At 50.0% G+C, this 22,610-nt stretch overlaps 6 protein-coding genes; 5 read left to right on the forward strand and 1 right to left on the reverse strand.

The window, feature by feature from the left end:
* Window positions 1-627: 627 nt before the first annotated feature.
* FFUJ_01638 (uncharacterized protein) lies at window positions 628-3,452 on the forward strand (the record flags this gene model as incomplete). XM_023576484.1 has 5 exons in its annotated part: window positions 628-708; window positions 903-2,076; window positions 2,129-2,310; window positions 2,380-3,311; window positions 3,365-3,452. The coding sequence occupies 5 exons, from the start codon at window positions 628-630 to the stop codon at window positions 3,450-3,452; spliced, it is 2,457 nt and encodes an 818-aa protein (XP_023423948.1).
* Window positions 3,453-5,841: 2,389 nt separating this feature from the next.
* Window positions 5,842-7,862, forward strand: FFUJ_01637 (related to D-ribulokinase; the record flags this gene model as incomplete). XM_023576495.1 has 4 exons in its annotated part: window positions 5,842-5,865; window positions 5,953-6,078; window positions 6,128-6,697; window positions 6,780-7,862. 4 exons carry the CDS (start codon window positions 5,842-5,844, stop codon window positions 7,860-7,862), a joined length of 1,803 nt encoding a protein of 600 aa, XP_023423949.1.
* A 525-nt stretch (window positions 7,863-8,387) lies between these two features.
* On the forward strand, window positions 8,388-11,924 carry FFUJ_01636 (related to nucleoporin-interacting protein NIC96; the record flags this gene model as incomplete). XM_023576506.1 has 2 exons in its annotated part: window positions 8,388-11,552; window positions 11,604-11,924. 2 exons carry the CDS (start codon window positions 8,388-8,390, stop codon window positions 11,922-11,924), a joined length of 3,486 nt encoding a protein of 1,161 aa, XP_023423950.1.
* A 1,341-nt stretch (window positions 11,925-13,265) lies between these two features.
* On the forward strand, window positions 13,266-15,307 carry FFUJ_01635 (related to bZIP transcription factor; the record flags this gene model as incomplete). XM_023576517.1 has 3 exons in its annotated part: window positions 13,266-13,488; window positions 13,694-13,894; window positions 13,953-15,307. 3 exons carry the CDS (start codon window positions 13,266-13,268, stop codon window positions 15,305-15,307), a joined length of 1,779 nt encoding a protein of 592 aa, XP_023423951.1.
* Window positions 15,308-15,815: 508 nt separating this feature from the next.
* Window positions 15,816-18,097, reverse strand: FFUJ_01634 (uncharacterized protein; the record flags this gene model as incomplete). XM_023576528.1 has 3 exons in its annotated part: window positions 15,816-16,846; window positions 16,908-18,033; window positions 18,083-18,097. The coding sequence occupies 3 exons, from the start codon at window positions 18,095-18,097 to the stop codon at window positions 15,816-15,818; spliced, it is 2,172 nt and encodes a 723-aa protein (XP_023425478.1).
* A 1,792-nt stretch (window positions 18,098-19,889) lies between these two features.
* Window positions 19,890-21,983, forward strand: FFUJ_01633 (uncharacterized protein; the record flags this gene model as incomplete). Its single annotated transcript, XM_023576539.1, has 1 exon — window positions 19,890-21,983. One exon carries the CDS (start codon window positions 19,890-19,892, stop codon window positions 21,981-21,983), a length of 2,094 nt encoding a protein of 697 aa, XP_023423952.1.
* Between the last annotated feature and the right edge of the window lie 627 nt (window positions 21,984-22,610).

Here is a 22,610-nt window from a genome sequence, read left to right on the forward strand (position 1 = left end):
TTATAAACTGAACGGCTGGTAGTTCTTATAGCGGCTTTGCTATTGGAGCTTCCCCTCTAATAACGTTGTGATTGACTTTTCAACCTCCAACCACCTCTAAACATCAACTTCTACTATATCCGATCCCTCTTATTATATATCTCGATACAACAATCAACAATCCTTGAGTTGCCTCGAATCTCGACCGCCTCGGATTAACAATTTCATCGCCAATCTGCTGCAAGACGCGCCACTAAAAAAAAGTAACAGGTTGGCGTGGGGTCCCCTGTTGCTTTGCTTGCACATTGCCTCAACTTAACGCAGGGCGCTTGCATTCTCTTTCTTTTTTCTTCCACAGAGAAACAAACTCGAGAAAGCTTCCTCTTTTTTGTTGTGCTTCAAAGAAAAAGAGCCGGGGATAGCATCACATCGTCAATCATGTGCAACGTCAACTCTGCTTGCTAACGGGAACCCTTGTCTATCATACTCTCCACGCTCATTCAATTCTCCGTGTCTTATCTCTCAGCGCGCCTTGGGCGTCGCGACCACGCCTTTGCGACCCTCGACTTTATGCGCCTCTTCTGAATCTCCCAACTTCATCTTTGATATCGATTGTCGCGCTGGAGTCGCGCTACGCCTGATGACATCATGACGGATCAGGGCGAAAAGAAGGGTCTCTGGAGTATGCTCCGAAGGGCCAGCTCCAGAAGACATTCGACGAAACCTCCGGTACGTAACAGCGACAGCGACAGCGACAATAGTGGCGTCGATACTTGTCTTTGGAGCTTGATTTGGAGGTGTTCACGTCGGAAACCTCGGTTCCCGAACTCGAGCTCGAGCTGTAACACGTATGGAGCTATAGCTAAAGCTCCGACCTCGCCGAGGCACAATCTTGAGCATATCGCTAATACTGTCACTTACAGCCAAAAGACCTTGAGCCTAGAGAGTACCATCGTCCTCGTCGTGCTAGTAACGGCGACGTAGGCCATGCGCCATTTCGCCAAAGTATTGGTTCAGCTCCCGATCTTACCTACGATAGTCAGCGTCCTCCGACTGCCGAAGACGAGTCCAACATGCGCCGCAGACCGAAAAGAGGACAACCCGAACCCGAACCCGAACCCCGGTCTTCCCCAATACGGTCCAAGTCGTCCGGCTTTCTTAACAAGTCCCGCGCATCGAACGGATCCAGACCGTCGAACGGACGTCCGGTTCGCGCTCGAGACCCTCAATCAGCCTGGCCACCTTATGGCATTTCTATGAACGATGAACTACCTCATCAGCATGCCCTTGAGCTAGTTGCTCGAGGTGCTCCTTCGCATAAAGGCCACAAACGACCTATACCGCATCAACCTGAAGAATTCTACGCTCTTTATACGACATCGAGTGGAAATCGAGGTGATGGCAAGTCTTCTGACACTACCGATGTTTCTAATCTTCACGACTCCATGACTCAGCTCATGACGTTACGCATGATAGGCCATGGTTACGCAGACCGGCCATGGGAGACCCTCGAGCAACCGAGTTTCGCCTTCTTCTTCGGGCATCTACCTGGAACCATCACACTAAACGAATGGGCCTCAATGTCCAGTGTTCTTCCACCTACAATTGCTCTCCGAGATGCGGGAGTCATGCCTCGCACCATGAGTCTTGAAAGCATATTCGATCGACTGCAAGAATTACGGCATGGTATTGAGGACGACGACGAGTCTTTGCTTTATCGCGTTCTTTACAAGCGTATTTTGAGGGACCCCGAGAAGTTTCTCAACCCCCACAAAACCCTCGACAAGCAGATTACGGATCTTATCATGGTTTTGTCTCGCCCGGACTGGATCGACTTTAGTAACCCCCGGAATCAAGTTGCTACACGATTTATCTTCGACAGAAGTCCCGGGAATGAGGAGCAGTTTCACAAATTCTTTCACCAACTCCTGCTAAGTCTAGAGCTTGAGTTGCGCATTCAGTCAGACCAACATAGTGATTGGGCAAAGGAGAAGTTGACATCACAAATACCCCCATCAATACAGTGGAATCTGGCCCTGGCTCGTCGTTGGCAGGATTTTGTCCGTGTTGATGATGTTGGCAAGACACCTGAAGAGAGTGAGTGACAACAAGATCGATATCGACGAGAGCTGGCTGCTAACAAGACCAGTTCTTCTCCGGTATAAGTTAAAGAAGCGCCAAATCAGGATGTTGAGACGCTTTGCTCAGATGATGAGATGGCCCAACCTAGCCGATACCCTTGATAATATGAAACAGAAGGATTCGGAATTGGCTCTGGATGAGGTCAGCTCTGATGCGTTTGCCTTCTTCAGTGGCCTGGTGTTGCCTGGTGTAAGTCTTCCTGCCTACTGATTGCCAAATGATTCTTACTGCCCATGAAGAGAGGCTGACTGCGAATAGCAAACCTTCCCATTTTTAATAATGAACACTCTTCTTGACCTTGATCCGGACAGTGCAACGGATAACCTCGCTCTTCTTTCACACATGCATCCTCACTGCGGATTTCAGTACAAGAACAGCTACACATATTGGTCGGCCACTTCGATTGTGGGTAAAGTTTTAGCACCTACATGCCATGCAGTTGCTGGTTGGATCGGCCCTGCGCGCCCTACCAAAGATCTTGACACAACCCAGATTGCACGAATTCGAAGTCGAAAACCAATACAGCGGATGAGCCCCCAGGATGTCGAATCGATGGCAGAGCGTTCTGACCCGCTTGGCCCTGCTGCAGATGCATATCCAGTAGAGGATTATCAGCCAGTGCGCCCGAAAGGTGGTCCTGAAGATGCTATTGACACGGTACGGATAGAGCTGTTAAGTCTCAAGCCAGCAGATGGACCTGGGGACGCCCCTACTGCGGCAGGGCTTTCGCGACTGTTTGACGCAACTGTGCAGTTTGCCATTGATGGCGTGTCATGGCCATTGAAACTCATGTACGATGTCTCATTCGTGGCCGCGTGGCCTTGCTCTGATGGGCCACACCCGCTCTTCTTTGACTACATCTACACGTCAATCCGTGTAGATGCTATCGTTGGAGTGCGAGACTGGGGAGGTTTGTATGGGGGGCCGCAATTGCATAGTGTGCGATCAAGCCCAGGACCAGGCATGATGCGAGGCCCCTACCGAGATATGTTCAGTCAGAGCTTCAACCACAACCACGCACCATTAAACGGTTTCATGCAGACTGGTGCACTTGAGGAAGAAGACGAGAACGACGATGAAAAGGTTCTTGTAGTGGAAGCGTTCGGAGTCCGCGATAACGAGGTCTTGGCACGAGCATGGTGTTCTCACTGGGGTCTCAGTGCCGTGGTGGCCGATATTCGGCGAACATGGTAAGTCTAATACGACGTGATAGAGGTGCATACTGTTGCTAACGAGGACCTAGTGTGGCATGTGCCATTCGTGAAGCGTACGCGGCAACGCTGACAGTGGTGATCCTGGTAGAAGGCCAGGAGTATCCTAATAATGAGTGACGAATTTATGAATTATGTATAGGTATTTGGTCCCACGCCTAGCAATGGGTTGTGATATGGACTGCCAGGAGTGATTTAGGCATGGTCAGGGGAGTTTGTGTTTTAGGGAGAAAGACCAGGGAGAGAGGCAGCAAAAACTCAAGAAGGGGGAATGGGATGCGAGCGGTGTGTTGCCGGTAATAGATGTTGAGGGTTGATCTGGCGTGATGGTAAAGGGAAAGGTTCCTTCAAAGCTGAGGAGATGGTCTCATGTGATAATCTTGACTGCATATGCATGATTAGTTGAAGGCTCATCAGCTCATGGGTTGTAAGATAATAGCATTGGGAGAAGGAAAGATAGCATAGCATAGCATGATTGCATTTCGTTGACTATCGTGTAACCTGTCTTGACCTATCCCATTCTATTCAAGGTGACCAGATGCGAGGTGATACTCACCGCACACGACACAGCCAAGCAGGTCACAAGATCTCGGTGAGCGAAGATCATCAGATCCCATTGGCCAATTGCTCCATGCATCACGGATGAGCCGGATCTGGAATTCCGGACCTGATGGCTGGAACAGTTTCAGCATCCCGCTGTAAGGTGCTGTAACGCTATAAGTGCGCTAAACCGACCCCTCGGGATGGGTGATAGGAATTGCCGGATACAGTGGAGGCCAGATGATCCCTGTCCCAGGATCATTTGGAGGTCATCGGACACTATGAGTTTTTCCTCTTGTCTTGTTGTTTCTCGTGTTTTCCACTCCGCCCGCTTCGGCCGAGAGAAGAGGATGGAAGTTTATGCCACATCATATCATCTTACTACGGATGATGCATCAGAGAGACAGACCAAGCGGGCGGTGTGTTTTTGGTTAGTTGTGGTGGAGATGCGTTGATCGCATCGTGAGAGTCGCTTAGACAGCTCCTGGGACCTGAGGTACTCTACTAGGTCTCAGAGTACTGCTGTATCTAGAGTTTGGTGCCAACGATTAGGTTGAGTTAGGCTATGGAGTCGTTTAAGGGGCGATATCTTGTTGAGTTGGGCATTGTCGTCAACAAATTTCCATGTGGTTTAAACCTAGATGGATATGGGGAATGCCGATGTCTGTGATATGCGATTCGCAAGTCAATGGATTCTTAGAAATCGGTCTCATGATTGGTTATCAACGAAGCAAGGAATAGTCTTCTTTGCTTTTTGTTTCTCCTGCCAAGTTGTATTTTATGTACACACCGTGTATTTGATGCTGTTATTGTTCATCATGAGTTCTCATAAGGGTAATGGCAGATCATGAAATCTATCGCTAGCCTGGAGATGGACTGATGGACCGTTCTGGGTGGCTTGGGAACCCCACCTAAACTCAGGCAGCAACATTTTGAACGGTTCAGAAGAAGAAAAAGAGTCTAGAGAGAGAGTCTCTGAGAGTGGTGCTGCTGTTGAGGACGCCACTGAATAGCAGCATCGACATTCAGCACGACTCTCGGCTGCAGAGCTTCTCCGCCTTTGGGAGAACCTGCAACGATTCTCAGCTTCTAGAGCTCTTGGTATTGGATCTCAATAGACACACCTGAATTACTATAGCACACCCTCTCCTCTGGCGTTGCCTCCCACGTCCTCTTCACTCTAGGCTCATGCATCCCGAGCATCCCCGCCCTGAAAATAGTGGGTTTCGGTGGGGGTTCCCCGGGCTCAGAACATGTCAAAGCTCCCATCCATCATGGGCAAACAATGGAGCTCTCCCCATCATGGCTGGCCTCTCTCTTTTTTTTCCTTGGTGGTGAATCGCGAGATGCCGAGAGAAGAGAGAGTCCATAATAAAAAAGTGTCCCACGAGCTTATTTTGGGAGAATGCTCCACTTCGTCTGATGATCAATTCAATTGTTCAGATCATAGATATATATGAGTGAGGTCTCTTCTCTATCCAAGCCCTCACAGAGCAACGTCATTTGTTTATTCATGTTTATGAATTGAGTTACAAAGCATTACAGACGAATACAGTACAATCCAATCCAGTCCAGTCCATCTCGAGCTAAGACTCAGTGATCCATCACTGGCTACACACCCTCAGCTACTTTACATACTCAGAGTTCCAGACTTTTGTTGCGTTTCGCGGGGTGACACCTCCGCCTCAGACGACGCCTCCTTTCTCGGCCTTCTGCTTCTGCTTCACACCTCCTCGAATCTTTCTTCCCCTCCCTCGCTCACTCATCGTCTTCCCCGTTTGGGAATTTTGTTTTGCCCAACCCAAGCCTTGGAGCTTATTCATCGGACAAATAAACGCTGTCTCACTCTGATTCAGAAATAAGACTATGTATAACAACCATAAGCCCATCAAAGTCATGGAGTAGGTTTTCTCTTCATCTCGCCATTCTTTCACAGTTCAGGCACAGTTGCTAACTTTCCTTCTTCACAATGGATAGACCTCCTCAAGTTTTGGTATGCGCTCATCGAGATACACCCTTCAACCGTTGGTGGCGGTTGTGAAAGCTTGACATTGTGTCATGACTGACTTGTCCTGTGTAGGATCACTACATCGGTGTCGATGTCGGCACTGGCTCTGCTCGTGCTTGCATCATTGACGAAACTGGTGATATCAAGGCTCTGGCCTCTGAGAACATCAAGCTATGGCAGCCTGAGACTGGCTACTACGTAAGCTTCACTCGCAACCCCAATACCCATCATAATCTGACTCCTCTAGGAACAATCAACCACAGACATCTGGCAATGCATCTGCGAATGTGTCCGCCGCGTCGTCAGCGAGTCCACAGTCAACCCTTCGAGCATCAAGGGCATTGGCTTTGATGCCACTTGCTCTCTTGCCGTCTTCACCCACGACACCGACGAGCCGCTCCCCGTCACCGGCCCAGACTTCACAAATGATGGCAATGACCGCAACGTCATCCTGTGGCTCGATCACAGACCTGTCGAAGAGACCGAGAAGATCAACAACACTAAGCACAAGCTTCTCAAATATGTTGGTGGGAAAATGAGCATTGAGATGGAGATGCCAAAGGTGCTCTGGCTCAAGAACCACATGCCACCTGAGCTATTCGCCCGTGCCAAATTCTACGATCTTGCCGATGCTCTCACACACTTGGCTACTGGCAACGAGACCCGTAGCTACTGCAGTGTCGTTTGCAAGCAGGGCTTCGTCCCAGTGGGTGTTGATGGTAGCGTCAAGGGTTGGCAAGAAGACTTCTACCATGAGATTGGTCTTGAAGATCTTACCAAGGACGACTTCAAGCAGATGGGTGGTGTCAACGGGGTGGTGAGCCTTTTTCATATTTTCTCCCCTTGCTTTCTCTGCTCCATTCTTTTCATACACCAGAAGCTAACCATCAAATTTGCAGAACGGGACCTATGTCAGCGCTGGCGAGCCTGTAGGCACTTTGAGTCGACTAGCCGCGAACCAGCTCGGTCTCCCCATGGGCATCCCTGTGGGTAGCGGTGTCATTGACGCATATGCAGGTTGGATCGGAACTGTGGGTGCGAAGGTCGATCTTGGAGACGACGAGCTCAACGCTGCTGTACCCCACAATGACCTTGCCCAAGCCTTCACTCGTTTGGCTGCTGTTGCGGGAACTTCCACGTGCCACTTGGCTCTGTCCAAGGAGCCTGTCTTTGTACCTGGCGTCTGGGGTCCTTACCGTGATGTCCTCTTGCCCGAGTTTTGGATGGCTGAAGGTGGTCAGTCCGCGACTGGAGAGCTTCTGCGGCATATGCTTGACATCCACCCTGCTTACAATGAGACATGCGCCCTTGCCAAGGCTGAAGACAAGCACATCTATGACTTCCTCAACACTCATCTTGAGTTAATGGTTGAGAAGCATAATGCTCCCTCGATTTCATACCTTGGACGTCACCACTTCTTCTATGGTGACCTTTGGGGTAACCGCTCACCAATCGCTGATCCCAACATGAAGGGCAGCATGATCGGACTAGACAGCGATAAGAGCACCGACAACATGGCCCTTTGGTACTACGCCACCATGGAATTCATCGCATTGCAGACGCGCCAAATTGTCGAGCAGATGAACAATGCTGGCCATGAGATCTCTTCCATCTTCATGTCTGGTTCCCAGTGCCAGAACCCCGTTCTCATGAACCTTCTAGCAACCGCCTGCGGCATGCCTGTCCTTATCCCCCGTTACGTCAATGCTGCCGTCGTTCACGGTGCTGCCATGCTCGGTGCCAAGGCAGCAAGTCATGCCAGGGAGGGCAGTGAGCCTGAGTCTCTCTGGAGCATCATGGATCGCATGAGCAAGCGAGGTCGGCTGGTCGATCCCAGCACCAACGAGGATGAGAAGGCTCTTCTTGATGCCAAGTATGAAATATTCCTGGACATGTGCAAGACACAGCAGGAATACCGCAGCAAGATTGACAAGGTGGCTTCCAAGAAGGCACGTGTCAATGGTGCTCCCAATGGTGCTTAGGGGTTGAGCTTGTCAATTAGATGATGATATGAAGTTGATGAGCGCTGGATTTGGGCAATTGGCGTTGGAATTTGGTATAATGACCAGTAATTAATGATCATGCGTGCGCAGATACGAAGGCGTATCTCTAAAAAGGTGAATGAAATAGAATAATCGACTTCTTTCTTTGTTAATTACAATGTTTTATATTGGTGTATCACAATCCATTTCCAGCTTTGACATTTACTGGCTGAAAGCTGGAGCTCTAAGCATTGACTCTGCAGTTTGCCTAGCGTTGCCTGGGAGCAAACACTCTCTCTGATTGGACAAAGCTTCACCTCCAAGGATCTCATCCCAGCCTTGGCCCACTCCTAAATTTCTAGATCCAAACGCGCCGCCTTTCTCTGTTTGTTGACCAGGCTTTTTCATATTCTCTCAACCACGTATTCAGACACTTCGTCTGTCACCGGCACTTCATCGCTTCGTATACAACCCGAGGAGACACGATCGCAATTTTTCCCCGACGGTAATCGATAACGAGGCGTCATGTCACTCTTCGGACAGTCCACCAACACTGGTGGCAGTTCACTGTTTGGAGGAGCCAACACGGGTGGCACAACAGGCGGGCTGTTTGGACAGTCTACAACACAGAATCAGCAGAGCGGAGCAACAGGCGGTGGTCTGTTTGGTCAAAATGCCCAGAACCAACAACAACAACAGAGCGGAACAACGGGAGGAGGCTTGTTTGGAGGACTGGGCGCAAACAAACCAGCTACCACGGGTACTGGCCTCTTCGGACAGCCGCAACAGCAGCAGCAGACCGGTAACACAGGCGGTGGTCTCTTCGGTCAGTCAACGACACAGCCGGCCAGCACAACCACCGGCGCTGGAACTGGCACTGGACTGTTTGGACAACAACCTGCGCAGACTCAGCAGAGTGGAACTACAGGCGGTCTGTTTGGCGCTCAGCAGCAGCAACAGAAGCCGTCGCTGTTTGGATCTTCCCTAGCGCAACCTGCGGCAGCTGCGAAACCCTCATTGTTCGGTCAACCGCAGCAGCAGCAGCCGCAACCCCAGCAGAACGCGCCTTCGATGCTTGGTGCAAGCACCCTTGGCGGAAGCACTCTGGGGGGTAGTCTTTTTGCCAGCCAGGCCCCCAATGGACAATCGTCATCACAGCCAGCGGGTGCCTATTTCGACAGTCTCTTTGCCAAAAGCCAGAAAGCTGATGGTAAAGCCAACATGGAGGACCTCCCGAGTCTCGAGCTTGGTTTGGGCGATTTACGGCATCGATTGAAGAAGCTCCAATCAAAGCCTAGCGACAAGCCTCTTGGTGGAAAAGCTCACTATCTTCTTGCAGCCTCTGGTGTTGATCCTGGTGTTGCTGCTAAGGACCTTGGCCTCCTTGATGTCCAGGCTGGTCGCACTGAGCGAACTACCCATGGATACGCCCCGAGCGAACTCGACGTTGAAACATACCTCTCGAACCTCCAGACCAAGACGACTCTTAGCATGATTGCCGATGGGATCGATCGATCGGTTCGCGACTTTGATAACTTCCTCGAAGACAATGTTACGATGGAATGGGAGGCCCAACGAAAGCGCATTTACCAGCACTTTGGAATTTCGCCTCGTGAGGATGTTGCTACCTCTGGTCGTGAATCTCAGAGCGCTTTCGGTCGATCTCGGCGCAAGAGCCAGGCCCCAGCGGCAAAGAGTGGCAGAGCCAGCGTTCTTGGCAGGTCGACACTCCAGAAATCTGTCATCGGAACCCCTAGCCGAATTGGAGCGCATGCGACTGATTTCTCAGATGTCGACCGCTCCTCTGAGTCTGGTGGCCTGGATGGTCGTATTTCCTCTGACGATAGAGTGCTTCGCGAGAGGCAAGGACGTCTCTCAGAGAAAATTCGCAACCTCAACACAGCTCGTCTTCTAAAGCGACCTTATCCCATCCTCTCTGAGCTCGCAGCTGTTGAGAAAAAGTCACACGAACCACATGCGCCACATCTTGTTGAGGCGTACCTTGCAGTCATGGAGATTGTAGGCGAGAACCCTGATGCCGAGACGACACTTAACAATGCCACGGCCAGGGAGCGCGAATTTGCAGATATGTATCTCAACGATAATCCCAACTCGGCCAAGGCTGTTGAGATGCGAAAGCGTATCCTCAGCGGCGCAAACATCTTCCTTGAGAAGCAGTTCTTACGCGAAGTTGAGTCACTTATTGCTAAGCATCCTCACGAGGCGAAGCTTGGAGGTCTCCCCGATATTGTCAGCAAGGTCAAGGCGTACATCCGACTACGGTCCGCACGAAAGGATCTGGTTCCTGACAATACTGAGCTTCAGCAGGTTCAGGGCGAATGTGTCTGGGCTATTGTGTTTTATCTGCTCCGCTCAGGACATGTGAGCGAAGCGGCTAAGTATGTTAATGACAACACCAATCAGTTCCGAGGCATTGATAGAACCTTTGCAACGTACTTAAACAACTACGCTGCCAGTGAGGATCGCCGTATCACAAACAGGAAGCTTCTGGATCGTTGCACAAACGAGTACATTCAGCGCTCGCGCAATGCCCCTGAAAACTCGATTGACCCTTTCCGCATGGCTTGTTATAAGGTTATCGGACGTATCGAGCTCGGTAACCGCAACCTGGAGGGACTTAACACAGATATCAATGATTGGATTTGGCTTCAGTTCAACTTGGCGAGAGAGGGCGATAAGACGATCGAGATGGCTGGCGAGTCATATGGCCTGGCTGAGTTGCAGTCTAGCATCCGAGAAATCGGTCTGAAGCACTTCCCCAAGGCCAACTCAGAGGACAGCAACGGCAGCTTTGGCATGTTCTTCTACCTGCAGATTCTCTCAGGTATGTTTGAGGATGCCATCGCCTACCTGTATCCCTTCTCGTACGTCGATGCTGTGCATTTTGGACTCGCGCTCGAGTTCTACGGTCTGCTCCGACCAAGCGACGCTATGTCACCATCCAACGACCTGCGAAGCTACAGCACCAAGAACCTACCACAGATCAACTTTGGTCGCATGATCGGGTACTACACTCGTGACTTTAGAGCCGCAGACGTCGTGTCTGCTGTGGACTACCTGACACTCATCTGCTTGAACCAAGATCTTGGCGGTGAAGCTGGCCAGCGACACGGCAGCCTCTGCCACGAGGCTCTCCGAGAGCTGGTTCTCGAGACACGCGAGTTCAGCAAGCTGATTGGTGATATCCGACCAGATGGTCGACGAATTCGTGGCATCATCGAGGAACGCGGTCCTCTCATTGGGCTTGATGCCGAGGACGACTTTGTCAACACTGTCACGCTTCAGGCCGCTAGTTTTGCGGATGAGAACGGCCGTACCACAGATTCTGTGTTGCTGTACCATCTGGCTGGTGAATATGATACCGTCGTTGCCATTGTCAGTCGCGCATTGAGCGAGGCTGTGTCTCTCGAGATTGGTGAGGACCCTATGCGTCTCATGCCTGTCAAACCCCGGGCTGGTGAGCAAGAGGCGGACGCCGGCAGCAGTCTCAGCCTGGCAGCCATTGATGATCCTGTCGAGTTGGCCAAGACCATGATGAGCATGTACGAGCGAGACGCCATGTTCTATAGGAGGATCCAAGACCAGAACAAGGTCGCTTGCCGGGTGCTACTGGAAATGAGCAGCATCAAGGGCTTGGTGGAATCCGGACAGTGGGCTCAGTGCCTCGACGTAAGTTGACAAAATTCTCGTGTAATGGATTTTGCTAACGAATTTGAACAGAGAATCCGAAGCCTCGAAATCCTCCCTTTGGATGCTGCAGGCGATGGCAGCACCATTCGAGCATATGCCTCGAAGTTTTCTGGCCTCTCACAGCCCGTTTCTATCAACGTGCCTAACCTATTGATGTGGACCATTATTTGCTGCGTTCGCCAGCGAGAGCAACTCACAAGCGGCCAGTTCAGCGGCAATGAAGGCACACGACGATTGATGGTGGATCAGCTGAAGCAGATGACGCTGGATTTGACGACGTATACCAGTCAGTTGCGATACAGATTCCCACCTCATCTGCACGAGGCTCTTGCAAGAGCATCGGCGGAGTAGACGTTGAACTTGGGAATACCACGGATTGGGTTTGTTGAATACAGGAAATTGGTTGTATGGCTATAGTAGGATGCCTAATGAGCTTGAAGACGAGACATACACAAAAGGGCGAGGCACGGGCTAGTAGAGATTTTGTGGCATAGGATGGTATTGATGTAAGAGACTTGGACAGAGGATAATCTCGTTTCGTTGGCGGTTTGATAGTAATGTACCATCACAATATCGATGCATATTTTTGTCAGGGTGCCAGATCTATAGAATGTTGATGTGAGATATGAAGCTCCCTCGACAATAAGTCCAAGTCTCGTGAACGTTGTTTGAAAACTACTTATACAGTCGAAACTCGGTATCACAGGGTAGTCAACTGAGATGAGGTCGAGATTGAATTGTTAAGGAGGCATGAAATATTTACAAACACAGATAACGGTTGAAAATATTGGATTAGGTACACTTACATCATAATAAAAACAACCAACGTCTCCTTTGGAAATGCATGCATGTCAGTGCACTTTTTCTCGCGGTCATACTCGGCCTTATTATTCCCAGATCGTATCTTGTTGGGGAGGGTTTTCGTTAAATCACCGAGTCACCTGATTCGACGGTGGCTTGTGGTCTGTGCGTTCATGGTTCACCACTCGAATCCAATTTTGTGAGGGTCCATGACTCGTTCTCAACCCGGAGCTGGCGGGCTTTATGAGTCAACAGTCCCCCCTCAGAAGCTGTGCCTGTCTCTTTCCAGTTACAATTGTTTCCACGGACCCGGTCGATCGTTAATCGATTGATTCGCTCTGCTCGTGCTGTGCAACCGACGATTCGTTCTAGGCCCTGGCCTGGTTCTCGACCTTTTCCTTTTTTTCCCTCTCTCGCTACAGAGACGTATTGAGTAGGGGAAGTGACCCCACAGGTGAGAAGGGATTGGATATCTTCATCTTCATTACCGGGCTATTCCCCCTAAGACTCCCCTTGCTGGGTCGTGTCGTGTCGTACATTGCATTGCATTGCTCCGTCCTGACTCGTTGAGTCGAGCGAGCGAGCGAGTGAAGCAGACAGGAGCGATAAGACGCGAGACGAGGCAGAGCCCTTCTTGCCAGGCCGGAAGAGGTTTCGCTCTTGAATAGGTTGTCTGAAAGGCGAGGAACCTCGTTGAGCTAAGGTTGGCTCGCTCGTCGATTGAGTGGATACACAACAACTCATCCTCGTTCGTCTACCCCCACACTCTCAGACACAAACCTCCGTTCCGTCTCAGTCAGCCTCTTTTCCCTCTCGCCTCGGTCTTGTTCCGCTTCAACTGCCGAGGACAAACCCACTCCGAGACGGGGGCTTCTTCCCGCTTCCGCCCCGATGGCCTCCGGTCCCGATACCCCAGGCACCGTTCAGAGTCCCGCTGGCTTTGGCCCTGGCCCGGACGATGATTCGGCTTCTCTCAAACGCGATGCCGACGCGGTCAACCCAAGTTCACCCGCTGGTGGTGATGATGGCGCAAAAAGGAGGAAGAAGGCTGGCCCTGGGAGTCGAGGTGTCGCCAATTTGACACCTGAGCAACTCGCTAAGAAGAGAGCGAACGGTGAGTTCAGTCTTTTCTTTCCTTTCTGATGATATGACATATCAACCACCATATCACGGTTCAGTCACTCAGGCTGCTGACGAATAATGGTCGTCTTTGTTCCTGTTGATCTTTTCATGTCTATCCCCTTCCTGTCTTGAGACTCACCCCACTGGTCTCATCGTATGTGATAAGATATATGTAACACCACTAACACCTTTTACAGACCGTGAGGCTCAACGGGCGATTCGTGAGCGGACCAAGAATCAAATCGAGGATCTTCAGCGCCAAATCCAAGAACTCACCAACCAGCAACCCTATCAAGAACTGCAGAGTGTTCTTCGTGCCAAAGAAGCCGTTGAACAAGAGAATGCCGACATCAAGCGTCGTTTAGCTGGCATAGTTGCCATGCTTCAGCCCATTATTGGTCAAGGCAAGCATCTCGTTTCTTTTCTCCCTATATTCAGGATTAACACAGCGTTTAGCTGGCATTGAACAAGCATACGTATCACCAGCTCAGACGTATGCGCCCCCCGTACAGCATCCTGTTACGCTGGCCGTCCACAACAATCACCACAACAACGCAAACGCCGCTTCAACACCCGGCAGTGTTGCGTCTCCTCCAAGCCATGACACTGGACCAAGTCAAGGTCACTGGCATCACCAGGTACACCATGCACCTCCTCAACATCACCACTCTCCTCACCCACCCACGGGTCCACCAAATACTGCCGAAGCACAAGCTGCCAGCCAATTGACTCAACAGCGCCGAAATCTCCAACATGGACTCGATATGGGCCCTGAACGTCTTGGACTCGAATTCCTACTCGAACCATCTCAGCGGGTGAACCGGATACAGAATGGCGTCAACGGCGCCCAAGACACGCCACAGTTCCGCCATATGCCTATGAAGCACGACTGGACAGGCGTCAGTCAAGAGCGTGCGTTGCATAGTCGGTCGGCAAGCTGGGGCTCTCAAGGAAAGCCGGGCCAGCCTTCACAGGAGCAACAGCAAGGCCAGCATCAACCTCCATCACATCACACACTGTCGGCTGCACATACACCCGAAAGCTCACACAGCCCTGGCTATAGCCCTGCCATGAGTGCAGCTGGTGGACCTGTACCTCGGAGTGAACCCAGCATAACCGATCCTGCAACCCCTATCAAGAATTGCCCACCGACCTGTCCCCTTGACTCCTTACTACTCGACTTCCTCAGCGAGCGTCGTCAGCGTGCTGCGGATGGACTGCCTGCTCAAGATGTTGTTGGCCCTCGTTATCCCTCTGTCTCATCACTTCTCAACCCTGCCAACAGTGCATACAGTCACCCTCTCTCCAAGGTGTTCACCGATATCCTCGCCACTTTCCCTGATATTTCGACTCTCCCTGAGCGTGTAGCCGTGCTCTACATAATGTTTCTTGTAATGCGCTGGCAAATAGAGCCTACTCAGGAGAACTACGATCGGCTCCCCAAATGGATGGCTCCATGTCTTTCCCAGCTCACCATACCACATGCTGCCTGGCTTGACCACATTCCCTTCCCTAAGATGCGGGATTATCTTGTTCGCGATCACAACCCGCTTCTTCACCCCTTTGATAATTTCTTTGTACCATTTACCACAACTCTCTCGTTGTCTTGGCCATACGAGGAGACCGACACGTTACTTCAGGACCCAGACAGTGATGAGCTCATGATCAATCCCGTATTTGAGCGCCATCTACGGAACCTGGATAATTGGAAGTTGGGTGATGCTTTTGCCAAGGCGTTTCCTAAGCTAGTAGGAACATTCAACCTCAGCCAATCTACTTCGCCACGACCAACTTCGTCTAGCAGCCGATGACACAGGTGCCAGAAAAGTACCGTATCAAAGTAACTACTCTGTACAATAATGTTTTTCTCACGGTTGGCGTCTTGTGTGTTCGTTCCTCCAAGTCTTGGAGTTTGGCTTTGCGTTGTCTTTGTCCAAGGGAAAACAGGATGTCGTATTGTGATGGCAAATCTGGACCATGGCAGTTGCCACCCAGAGCATACGGTATTTATCACGCTTACCGGAGTTGTTTGTTTTCAGAGCCACCAAAATACGTATACTTGTATGCTCGGACGCGGTCAAAGGATATAATCACTAGGCTTGGGTAAATATTGCAAGGTAACTTAGATGGTAGTCAACAGAAGCTAAGGTTGCCCCAAAGGGATTTATCCTAAAGTTTCCAAAAGCTGGCCTAAATCTAGTCTGAATTCATAAAATCTTATCCTAAGGATCCTAAATCCTATTCTAATCGTATGGCTACACCGGGCATCCAGCACCCACTCCCTTCCTTGTTACACCTCACTCTCATACACACGAAACACTACCGCTTGCCTTCAGCAAAGTAACCCAGAATGCAGCGTTGGGCTTTCTTCGCAACCCTAGTGGGCTGCTGCCAATCCTCATTCTGGTTCTCAACCGGCTCACAAAAATTATCAAGACCATTGCAAACGTCCCGAGTTTGCTTACAGTCGACTATAGCTCGGTGGTTGTGCCCACACAAGTCGCTTCGTGGGAACATCACGGGGTATACGATCTCAAGGCGTAAGGGGAACAACCCCTTGGGCATGTTGGCGCGGAAAAGAGGGATGAGGGGGAAACAATTCCTATCGTTGGGTAAGATATTGTGGTATCCCCCCTTGGCCAAAAAGTCTCTGAGGATCCGAAGGTCGGCACATGATACATGCCAGGCCAGAAATATTGTCTTTGGTGTGATGCCGATTTCTTGCAATCTCTTTGCGACTTGGTGCACGTCCAACAGTGCGATTTCGCGGCTTCGACCATACACCTTTTTCTTCCACAGATGGCTAATTATTCTGACTTTCTCTCCTTGTGTACGCCGGGAAGGAACAGCCGACTTCGTTTCTTCGGTATGAGCTATGAGAGTATTCAACAGTGTTTTGCCGGAAACTCGGTCAATAATGGCTGTTTCGTACAACTCATGTGTGATCGGGTCGAATTCGTTATCGATAATGACAACATTTTGGCCGAGTCCTTCCCGAACTGGCTGCCGAACTCGCCGCTCGTAATCCTTGGTGCAAGTACAGGTCTCTGATATTGCTGTGTAAAATGTCTTGGTCAGGTCACTGAGACTAGCCTTCGGGTCGATCTTCGGAGAGTCGAATCGTTTGATCAACTGTCTGACCCTCATATCTGAGTGGCAGCTCGCACACCGACTGTCAAGCGACATGGTCGGGAGCCTTCTACCCCGACTGCGCCTTATCAATGCTGTATCGAAATCAATTATTGCGCCTACAGGGCAGGCTTCAACAATAAAATGCGTTGTCTCAAGGGCCGGTCCGGCGCACTTGTACCCTCTGGCATTGAAGGAAACGAGGTGATCTTTATGTGACTCTATTTGGTGGGTGATTAGTTCTTCAAAATTCACTGAAGGAACAACAAGTGTGTCACATACCAAACCAGACTCTGTTCTGCTCAAGGATATTGATCTCCTCATCGGCACTGACCAATATCTGGTCTTCCTCTCCATCCGCCCGGTCGTCTTCGTCTTCGTCTTCGTCTTCGTCTTCGTCTTCGTCTTCGTCTTCATCTGCGTCTTCCTGGGGCTCGGGGACAGTGTTGCCGAGTAAGGCATCTGCCAAGGGAAGTGAGTGGTTGTTTGCCATTATGGAACCCAGAATTGGAATGTCGCGGAAAGGCGGCTGTGTTGCATCTTTGTAGACCAATTCAAGCTCTCCCGAAATGTGTTCCTGCTTGATATGCATTTTCCAATGCTTGACCAGAGAAGGCTTGTCAAGAACCTTGCCGATGACTGTAAGGCGGCAATTCTCTACCGGACACTCGTATAATTGTTGATCGCTGCGATGTTGAGGATCCTTCGCATGCTCCAGGGCGTCCTCAATGGAGTTGAATCCATCGTAACAACTGTTTCTTGGGCAGACATACTCTGTGTGGCTCTTCTCGTGTCCGTTCTTGCTGGAAAGAAACTGAAACTTCTTTCCACAAAAACTGCAGCTGTACGGTTTGGGAGGATTGACGTGAACGCGTTGATAATGATCTTTGGCGGATCTCTCACGTGTGAATGTTTGCGTGCAGCCTCGACACTTGAACCGCTCGTGTTTCTCGTGAATATCTTTGACGTGCTGCTTAACTCCGTCTGGAGTAGCAAAATCTGCTTCACATTCATCCTCTTCCTTGTAGGGGCAAGGGATACGCACCCGTTGGTGCGTTGCCTTTACGTGTTTCGCCAAATTGTGTGACTGTGTATACTTTTTGGGGCAATCGGGGCATTTGTAAGTTTTGCCTTCTTCTCCCTTGTGCTTCTTGGCTATGTGATCATTCAAAGATCGCATCTGCTTGAAGTCTTTGGCCTTGCACCCCTCGTTTTCTTTGTATGGGCACGGGTAGACAATATTCTCATGGGCGGCCCTGACGTGTGCATTCATCCCATTCCATTGAGAAAATGATTTCCCGCATCCGTATAGGCATCGATGTCTTTTGTTCTTATGAACGGTATTGACGTGCTGTTTCAAGCCTGACTTACTTCCATAAGGCTTACTACACTCAGGATACTTGAAAAGCTAGAATTATCAGTCAGTTTTATTCTGAACCCAGTCTTGAGCTATTTACCTTGACCACAGTCATTGTGGAAGACTATACAGGCTTGCTGTCGGTCGATTTAAGTAAAGGTGAGTGGTGAAATTGTGATGAATGGATGGAAAGAATGCCGGGAGGAGGAGGGTGAGGAGGAAAAGATAGGATGAGAATTCCTAGCATGGGAATCTATAGGAAGAAGTCTGTAGTCGATAAGTCAGCAGCTGGCAACAGCTGGCAATATTAACTTGGCTCCTTTTGCTCATTGAATGTGAAATCCTTTGTGGCATTTTATGTAGCTGTATCTTTGGTGCTTGTGACTATTACCTCTTGGGGGGTTAAGAAACATAGCGGATGCCAAAATAAATTTAGCAAAGAGTCTTCTAATCTTAGACTAAATTGCCTAAGTCTTTTCATCACTTAGGATAATTTAGGATAAAAGTCCTAAAGTTTTCTTGTCCTCCACCTGCCACCCTTCCTTATGCAACCTATGTTCCTGTTTGGTTCCGTTAGTTCAGAAGGCACAGCATTAGATAGTGACAGGACAAGTTATCTACAAGACCTACCAAGTTACAACAGAGCTACAGTAAAGGAATCGCAAACAGGACTGACCGGTGAGTCAGAGCTAAAGTGAACTTCCCTGTCGTTTGGGCTTCAGTTATCTTACGGTGGTGTTAATATAGGAAGCATGACCAATATTGGCATTTTGCGAGGTTTGACCATGCACAAGCGAGCTGTTGAATAGAGCTGAATGGCTATCTTGAACACTTCATGTTGCAAGCTAGTGAGCTTGGCTTGTCTGATCAAACAGAGAAACCTTAGACAATGCCTTCACACACGGTCATGTGGTCAATCCATGTATCACTTCAACAAGCCATCGATACTCACGACGCTTTGAAGCTGAGATAGATTATCTGAGCAACGGAAGGATCTCACAGAAATAGAATTTCCCAGTCCTGAGAATCTGCTATGGGGGGTTCGTCCTTGTCGAAGAGTAATTTGAACACGGGTCAACCATCAGCTTGCCAAGTGTCACTCAGCCGCCACGCCTTCTCTCACCTTCATTTTGGCATTTCTCTCAGATACATCGGTATTTGGGAAAATGGGCTGAAGGTACCCGCTTTTCCCATTACCAGTCCATGTTGGGTGCCATCTTGTGACCAGTCATTCTCTAATCATGGGCTATTTTGATGGTTGTGGCGTTGCTAACAGACATGGGAGTTGACACATCGGGCTTGGACGAAAGAAGAAAATACAGTGAATGACGTTTCAACGAAACAAATTATGGAATGATGGTTCCTAATCCCTGGCGCCTCGCCCAGATCTCTTCGTAAATATATCGCCAAAGCTTCAGTCTCAGGGCTATGTGACTAACGAAGTGCCTTTACCGCGCTTTGATCCCGTTGCAAAGCCCACGATCTAAATTAATTATTGCCACTAGCTCTATTCACATGCACTTTTGTTTGGTGAGTTTCTTTGATACTCTCATAATTAGTTGTTTGGGTTGACTTGTTAGTTGCGTAGCCCCTGGTAAGGGGCGAGAAGACTGTGAGCGACCAGGCACTTCGATGCTCTCATATTTGTCCATAAGGAATGGGCCCCCGTGTTACCTCCAAGACTGTAAACTGAACTAATTGCCCAATTTTGCCTTTACTGACGGATACTGCTGGACAGTAACGTCTCTCCTAGGACATCTGTGATATCCATATCCATTCATTACTCCTGTTATTTCATTCCATTTGTTTTCACTTACAATATATTCTTCCGTCCTCTTCGGATCAAACCCATACTTGCTTTGGTATTTCACCACCGCTCAATCCATTCTCTTACCTGTACCTTGATAATGCCTCCTTTTGCGGATTCTCTTGACAAGGACGAGTACGTACCCATGGCCGGGAATCCGCCCTCGGAATCGTTGGCAAGCAACCAAGAGGCAGCGTCTCTCTACCATGAGGACATTATTCCCGAATCGACTAGGGATGATCTTCTCTCCGTCATGCCTGGTAGCAGCTTCCCTGCGGATGCGTTCTGCAAAACAGCTGAGACTATCTTCATAGACCCTTCCCATGAGTCTATTGTTCCAAGAGACCTTATTACGTCATACTTCGAAGCAGAGTGTGATGTTTCCAAACTGGAGATATTGGAAGACATCATGAATTTCTTCCAAGATCCATCACCTGGGAAAAGACGGGAAACTTTCATCGTTTCACCATTCAACGACAGGATCAACTTCCTCGTGAGATATAGTGCCCATTCTCATGAGCGGAGCTTGACGATCCTCGGAACATCCGACGTGATAAGAAACGTGCCGGCATGGCTGGTACAACTCATTGATACCATATTCTGTATCATGCGTCTTCGGGTGCCCAGCTTTGAGCCTAAGGTGTTCAGCTGGTTCTTGGATCAGCAACGCCTTGGGCTCACGCTGATTGCTCAACTGGGGCGATTTGTCCACCTCGGCACAGACCCATCAGATATTCAATCTCTCTCGATGTTTCCCGCAATAGAAGACATTCGCAACGACGGTTTCTGGGATTTTGCGGGTGCGGGGTCCAGGAGCCAGCTTCACGGTGGTCGCCTTGGCTTTGTGGGCTGCTCCGAGTCCATGGGGGAGGGCGATTTAGCAGACGATGAGAGTCAAGGGGCCCAGGCTCAGCCTCGTTCCCGCGCTCGTTCTCGCTCGCCACCTTTCCTTCGTCGGAGCAGCCGCCTCAAGCGGAGAAGGGTTGATTATTCTGAAGGGTCCGATATCGACATAGACTTGCGAGCCAAGAGCAGCAGTCACGAAGATAAGGACGGCCTTTACAGCGATATTGAGCAGGAATCTGACCAGAGTTACGGTGCACAAACTGATACTGCCGAATTCTCTTCACAAGAAGACAGCGTTCCGGATGCCTATGCGAAGGCACCTGTGAAGGCCAAGGCCACACCCGTCATACCCACGTTTACCGAAGCCGACCTGATTTTCCCATTGACTCAGCCTGACGACTTGAAACTAGCGGTCCTCTTTGCCGCTTCAATCCAGGTAACACAACTGCAAACGTTGGTGTACTACAGCTGTAAGGAAGCCAGTTATTGCTTGGCAACCGCTGTGATTGACTGGGTCTCGGTCTCCATAGTGGCAGAGGGGCTCGCTCCCAGCGACCTCAAGGGTCTATATGCTCCTGAAGTCTGCAGCCAGTTGTATGAGTCTGATGAACATGCTGAGTTCAGGCGCAAGGCTCTGCTGGGACCAAACTGGGAGAGGCTCAGAGGTATATCCTCTTTCGAAGGCATGCAACCACAGGAAGGGGACCTTTTTGGCCTTAATGATGTGGATTCAGGTACCTGCGGCAGATGCCGAGCTTTCATACACAGACTCGCCGAACACGAACCGTCGTGTGTTGGGCGCTGCCTCGCGTGCGTCAAGTCCAATAGTCCTTGCGTGCGCCCGGTGGGAAAGAAGACTTGCGTCACTTGTCCTACACCCCAAAAATGCAGAGACCCATCGCACGAATACAGAGCAAATCCAAAGGGGTCGGAACAATGTTATATGTGCCTGCAGTTTGTGGGAAACATCTATTCTCACGTCCGAGAGTGTCGTGGTCGATGCCAGAACTGCATTGCAAGAAAGGTGCCTTGCACGCGAGGAAACTTTGCAGGAAACCACAAATGCAAGGACTGCAACGCCGAAGATCAAGATTGTGGTAACTTTTCGCATGACAGGAGAGGGACCTGCAAGAAATGTAAGGCTCCAGTGCACGACATGAGAACTCACAGGCCATACTGCCAGGGCCAATGCGGAGCATGCAAGGAGGCGTGGATTCCCTGCGTTAGTTCTAGGTTCGCTAAGATTTGCGAAGAGTGTAATCGCCTCGGAAAGGGACCTTGCAAAGACTACTCGCACCCGATAGTGCGTCGCAAACCACAAAACCTGCGAGCGCGGAAAAGGAAATAGGCGTTGCTGCATAGTAAATGACACCATCTGCAAAGTCAAAGACAAACTAGGATGCATGGTTCCCTGTCGTTTTTGTGGGAGAGAATGCACCAAAAGCATCCATGATTCAAGGCCATGAAAAGCGTTGCCCCGGTAAGTGCAGCAACTGCAAGGACGCCACGGACGATGAAGGTCATGAGATTGTCTGTTTCCACCCTCCCTCTACTTCAAGAAAGCCATGCAAAAGATGTGTGGAGATGGGAGATGATCTAGATCGTGGCTGCGATGGCGGCTGGAGACGATCTAGGCACGGGGGTGCAAGACTGGGGATGAGGCCGACGAGGAGGATGACGAGACCAGTGAGCATGCAGAGACAGACGACGACAGCGAGAGTTGCGATTGAGAGGCATGTTTCATGATATTTGTGGATCGTGGAAGGGGGCTTATCTTGTCTCTTTGTGAGATTGGAAAAGGATTAGGCATAAGGTGTCTTTTCATTGGGTTCATATCACTTTTCTTATGTCTTTTCCTTTGTGTCGTGTTTTTTTTTCCTTCATGCCTAGTCAAGTTATTGTAGAGTTTAGATTTCCTTAGATATTCCACCAAGACTTTCGTTTCCTCACAACAAATCTCATCTGCACCTTTGTT

This window comes from Fusarium fujikuroi, chromosome FFUJ_chr01 (assembly GCF_900079805.1).
Source record: "Fusarium fujikuroi IMI 58289 draft genome, chromosome FFUJ_chr01".
Taxonomy (NCBI): Eukaryota; Fungi; Ascomycota; class Sordariomycetes; order Hypocreales; family Nectriaceae; genus Fusarium; species Fusarium fujikuroi.